Source organism: Vicia villosa, linkage group LG2, assembly GCF_029867415.1.
Source record: "Vicia villosa cultivar HV-30 ecotype Madison, WI linkage group LG2, Vvil1.0, whole genome shotgun sequence".
Classification (NCBI taxonomy): Eukaryota; Viridiplantae; Streptophyta; class Magnoliopsida; order Fabales; family Fabaceae; genus Vicia; species Vicia villosa.
Genome location: NC_081181.1, coordinates 12,180,509 through 12,186,959, shown reverse-complemented (window position 1 = coordinate 12,186,959; position 6,451 = coordinate 12,180,509). Strand labels below are relative to the sequence as shown.

Sequence of the window (6,451 nt, the reverse complement as noted above, 5' to 3'; positions counted from 1 at the left end):
TTATAGAAGATGTTCAATGGCATCGGTTGGTGTAGTCTCCTCAGCAGGAATGAAGATAGCCTTCTCTTTACAACCGATGTACACCGAGTTAGCTGACAACCAGTCCATACCCAGTACTACATCGATCTTCTTAAGCGGTTGACAAATGAGGTCAATCAAGAATCTACGACCATTGAAGGTAATAGAACACTCCTTGCAAATTTCTCGAGCTTCTACTACATCATCAGTGGCCGAAGAAATAACCATAGGATTTGGAAGACAACTTGTCTCAAAACCAAGCCTCCGCACACAATGATAAGAGATAAAAGAATGTGTCGCTCCACAATCTACTAATACAAACAAGGGTTGATTATTAACAAAACACGTACCAGCAACAAGATTGGTGTTTCCTTGAGCCTTCCTAGCATCCAAGGTGTAAACACGACCTTTAGTCTTTTCAGGAACATCCGGGGCTGTACATTCCCTTGCAAAATGTCCTAACTGATTGCACTTGTAACATTTCACAAGATCTGGCTTGCAGCTCCCAAAGTGGTTCGCCTTGCATCTACCACATCGGGGAGGCTGAGTAGAGCGATCTCCATAAACCTGTTTCTTCATAGCTGGAGAATTGCGGGGTTTCAAATGCTGTCTCGACCTTCCTTGTTCCCTACGAACCGGCTTATTTTGTTCTCTTTCATCTTGGACTCTCTTCAATGTGTTCTCAGCAACATAGCATTGCCTCAAAAACTCAGCATAGGTGGTAAACTCCCTTTGAGACACACTGTGTACAATATCAGCATTTATCCCCATGAGGAACTGATCAATCTTCCACAACTCATCTGGTGCATAAGCTGCTTGTCTGGAATAGGCAGCCATGTCCTCAAACTTCTCAGCATATTCAGACACCGACATGTTGCCTTGTTTGAAGGACTAAAACTCACGCTCCTTTAAAGCACGCACACTGTTGGGGTAGTACTTCTTCAAGAAAGCTGTCTTGAAATGTTGCCAATCCTTTGGAATTCCTTGATTAGTGAAATACGTGGATTCCGTATTCCACCATCTACCTGCCGGTCCCTTCATCTTCTGAGCAGCAAAGATTACCTTCTCTTCTTCTGTGCACTGAATGGCCTGAAATATCATCTCCATGCCATACAACCAATCATGAGCAATCACAGGATCTAAGCCACCCAAGAACTCTGGCGGATCCATCCGAAAGAAGACACGAAAATCAGGCCCTGCTGTAGCCTGAGGAGTAGGAGCGGTTGGTTGTTTCCCTTGCATGCCTTGCATCATTTGCATCATCATTTGATTCTGCTGCTGCATTTGTTGCATTATCTGCATCCAAGGCACACCCGCATTCTCAGTTTCAGGCTCAGTCTCCACATTCCTCGTCCTGGGCCTTCCAGGACCTCTGCGTCGATCAGCCATCTTCCTGTTTGTCCTACACACGGAATCAAGTTGATCAGGCTTAATGCCATAAGTAGGACATAAGGAATCATGCCCACACTACACATATGAGGCAAAATTATGTTGACTTATGATGTTTCGTGGCAAAGCCGAGGTTCGACCTGCTCTGATACCAACTGTAACACCCCATACATACATTTCCTAGGATATACGTATATGGTATTAAAATGGTACTCGAAAAATCATAAACATAAGCAGCGAAATAGATAATGTATAAGTACAAGTACAAAAGCCCAAACTGTCATGGCCAAAAACATAGGTTCTCAACAAGTACTAATACATATCCAGAATACAAAAGATGCTAGTACAAAAGATCATGAACTACAAAAGAACGTAACGCCAAGAAACACCATCTCAAAGCTAAGCCATCTTACTCTTTCCACGATCCTGCCTCGAATCACCTGAAAAAAATAATAATTGGAATGGGGTGAGATTACTAAATCTCAGTGAGTCTCCCTATCTTACGGGTTCGCTCAGTTCTACAGGGAACATGAAATCAACGGATCCACCGAGAATCCGGGTTACCTCACGGCTAGGTACAAGTACAAACAAGGGTACACCATCAATGGAAGTCCCATAACTATCCAAATAGGCATCAACAACAACAGGCTCAACGCCATCACAAACAAGTATGCAGACCCGCACCCATGTACGGGGAATCCAGGAGTAGAATCTACCCGTCTACCTAGACTGCCAAACCACACTCTGGGTGAGTTACACCCGTACATCGCATCAAGAGACTTGCACAAGCACATCGCAAGACTAATCGGATACTCCTTGTCATACCCCAAAATTTGCCCATCTCATTCCTCTTGTTCAAACTCAGATCAAGGTACAATAACTCAGAGACATCCCTCCTAAACAATGGTCCAAGAAACTAGGGTTTTTATTGTTCTGAAGAAAATCAATGGATCAAAAGCTCCAAGGCATTTCATATGGTTCATGATATTCCAAATTACCTCCATGACAAAATTCAGGCCTCAATTCAAAGGATTAGTCACTCAGTTGCTCAGAAAGTCAATAGTCGACTGATTTGACCTAAAAGTCAACTGTGGTCAAAGTACAGTCAAAACTCCTGATTTTTTTGTCATTATCCTTATTTTTAAGTATCATTCACCATTTGATCAATAATTGATCATGGTTCATTAAGAAAAGATCATAAATCAATAGATTCAAAAGTTTCTAAACTAGGGTTTTCATAGGAGAAAGTCAACTGAACTTTGACCAGCCATAATTTCCACATGGAGCATCAGAAATTTCCCATCCAAAGCTCAATTTGAAGGAAATTGAATTCTCTACAACTTTTTCTCTCACATGCCAAGTCTAAAAATGCTTCATTTGAGAGATATGGATCAAAAGATTATAGGTCCTTTTTGAAGGTCAACCAAAAGCAGTTTTTTGTCAAAGCCCATATCATCAAGATAAATTCTTCAAACGGGAAAAAGCTTCCAAAGTGGCTTGTGGAGGACATCTTGAGGTTTCCAAAAAGTCCTAGAACTCCTCCATATCTTAAAAATTGAAGGAGATATGCCTTGTCAAAGTTGGACGATTTCAAAGGGAAAAATGTGAAATAAAAGGCTTCAAATTGAACTTTCTTGCAAAGGGACCCAATCTTTTTTGGCCCAATATTGTTCTACAAGTTATCCAAAGTATCTAATCCAGGTCCCACGAATTTTTGAGTTTTATTTAATTTTATATGGATTTTTATTCATTTAAAATGAATTATAATTCATGTAAATCAAATAAAAATCAAAGATTTTGATTAGGATATACATATTTAATCAAATTCAATCATCCATTAAACAAAGTATTTGATTTAAAATTATGGAGATTGAGATTGATACAAGAAAGTACAAATTGGTTGATTTTAGAAAGAATTGAAAATCAAATTTTTAACAAAATTAAAATCTTTGATTCAACAAGATTTGCCCAAGTTATAGTGACCTAATGTACTCTCTATAAGTACTAAAAACACGTTTTGATGAGGGGAGAGGGATTGGCTGCAAAAAGGAACCCCATTCAAGCTTAAAAAAAACGTAAGCAGTACGGTCACGGTTTGTCCCAAAATTTTTGGGATCGAATTCATACTTATGCGCATATTCAGCATGTTTTGATTATATGATTGTGTTCTTAATCTTGTTTCTGTGCTTTCTGGATAGTTTAATTGGATTTTAGTTGCAGGAATCAAAATCCACCATTGCTAGGTTTACATAGCTTCAAATTGGGAATTCAAGTTAGAGGAAAAATTAGTCAAAACCAAGGGCACCATGGGCTTCAGGGGACGATTTCCAGTTGATACATGTCTTTGATTTGGATTTATAACTTGAATTGTTGAGTTTCGATGTTTGCAGAACCTATGGCAACGCATAAGAAAACGTGGGCAAAAGTGTGCCCGTTTCAGAAGTTCTCACGGGGAAGAAGGCCCCTGCGTGCGCTGTGTGTGATTTTTTGAAATTTTCTAACTAATTTGAGAATATATTAACCTGGTTCTATTTCAATGACAAGGAACAAAGCATGGCGCAGGTGGTAAGAGTGAAACGTTCTTAACCATTGTGTTTGGGGTTGGATCTCGACGCAAGACAATTTTTGTTTCTTTTTTGCTTTCTATGTTGTTCACAGGATCCGATGCAGCCTGCCATCGCACGTTCATGGCGCACCTTCGCTTCTTCACCGCCGGATCTACTGGACAAAGGATCAAACGCCTTCAGGATGAAGCTCCATGGTGGACACCCCAGGATCAGCCACACCTGATCATAAGCTAAGTTTCCTATTTTTTTTTTATCCTTTAAATAATATAAATACTTTGTTTTTACTTATTTCTTTTCCCTTTTATTATAATTTCTTTTCTCATTTATTTTTACTTATTTAAAATTTGATTTTTTATAACGACTTTATCCTTATTTATTTTATTTAATCGAAAACTCGATTTTCTTTATAATTCTTTAATTTTAATTTTATTTTTTAAAATATCATGTTTAACCCTATAAATGTTAAATTTTATTTTGGTTTACCTATTTAATCGAACCTTTGGTTTCATTAACCTTTTAGGGTTTGTTTAATATCATTTTATATTTTGTTTGCCTTTTTGGCTAAAATAGGGTTTGTTTAATATCATTTTATATTTTGTCCCCTTTTTGGCTAAAATAGGACTTGTTTAATATCATTTTATATTTTGTTTACCTTTTTGGCTAAAATAGGGTTTGTTTAATATCATTTTATATTTTGTTCGCCTTTTTGGCTAAAATAGGACTTGTTTAATATCATTTTATATTTTGTTCGCCTTTTTGGCTAAAATAGGATTTGTTTAATATCATTTTATATTTTGTTCGTCTTTTTGGTTAAAATAGGGTTTGTATTAATAGTCGATGAATCTGTAATACACTAAAAAAACTTCCCGTTCTTTGTGCAATGTTTCAGGGTTACCATCAGGGTTCTTCCGCCTACGCGACACGCCAATCAAAAAGCTAAGTTTCTGAATCCCTATTTAATTTAATAATATTTTACTTTTTTTTCTTTTGCCTTGAATTAGGGTTTACCCTTAAATGCTATTGAACTTCTCCTACACTCACCCTTCTGTTTATTTTTCTTTTTCCAATGTTCAGGGTTAGTCAGCCGGTCAAAGCTCGATTAGTCGGTAACCCTGAAACCTAATTTATTTTAATTTCTTTCTTTTAAATTATTACTTACGTCATACCTACTGCATTATTGATCCGCTGGTTTCTTTCTCCCCTTCCCCATATTTTTGTGTGGTTAGTAATCCTAGGGAGTGGTAACCTTGAATTGAATTTAGAATAATTAATTACAAGATAATTGCTAAATTAATCACGTGATTGTTGCACCCACGCACCTTTTATGGTACCCCTCTTGTTGCCTGTTGCCTTGTTGCCTTGTGTTTTTTGCAGAATAGCCGTGTCCCTCGAATACGAGGATACCTCAGTCATGTTGCCTCGACTAATGCAAAGATCATAAGTCCCTAATGATGCTGCCTTCGATACACTAAATATGATCTCGTCCCTCGGAAGTTGCCTACGAAGGACTGAGGTCTCCTCTGTGGTTGCCAAAACGAAAGGCTATTCTGATCCTTCCCTTAGACTACCTGCCTCTCTATGGCATGGGACAGTCTTATGGCGAACGATATCTTGATGACCCGTTAACATCCAAACGAAAGACTTCCTACCCTCTTATGGTATGGATAGACCCTTTCACCCTGAAAGGCTAAAGAACATTTTTCATCTAACCAGGTAATTGCCCCTAATTGCTTTGCTCTGGTTTAAAATTCTTTTTCTACACTTTTTTTCATAAACCTTCAATAAGGCTACGCTCATTTACGAGCTAAAGTCCGTATTCTCTTATTCTACATTTCTTTTCAAAGAGCAAAGCAATTAAGGGCCCATGGATAACCATGGATGCAAAGGGTGCCTTAATCCTTCCCTTTGCATAAATTACCACCCGAACTAAGTTTTCTTTAAAAAGGTTTTTTTCTTGTTCTTTTAGCCTTTCTATTTAATTTGGATAAAATAAAAGTCGATGGTGACTCTTGCTTACCGCGACATTTCGATAAAGTCAGTTCACCGTATTACACTCCTCCTAAATGGAATCCATCCGAGATGAGTTACAGCCGTGACATTGCCTAAGTGGCGTCCGACCCCATCATTGTCCATACGCAAATGAGTTAACGTCGAGTGCAAATACGCCATCTTGACAATACGAGCCCACCGGGCGAAAGCCTAGTGACCTTGCCTACGTAGCATCATTAGAGGTGAATCGGAAGTAATATTGTCTACATGACATTACTTCTCCACCATACCAAGCACGCCGATATGTTAACATCGAGTGGGATACGCCCCGTAGGCCCTCACAAGCATATCGCACTGGTAGCTCAGGTGTGCAAAACATACCGAGAACGCAGATGAATTAACGTCGAGTGGGATACGCCCCGTAGGCCCTCACAAGCACATCACAACGGTAATGATGGAACTAAGTCCATAAACAGGACTTACCACCT

General features: G+C 38.7%; 1 protein-coding gene across 1 annotated transcript; it reads right to left on the bottom strand.

Annotated features, from left to right (window-relative positions):
* Positions 1 to 891, bottom strand: LOC131648570 (uncharacterized). Its single transcript, XM_058918319.1, has one exon. It carries the CDS (start codon positions 889 to 891, stop codon positions 1 to 3), a length of 891 nt encoding a protein of 296 aa, XP_058774302.1.
* Positions 892 to 6,451: the final 5,560 nt, after the last annotated feature.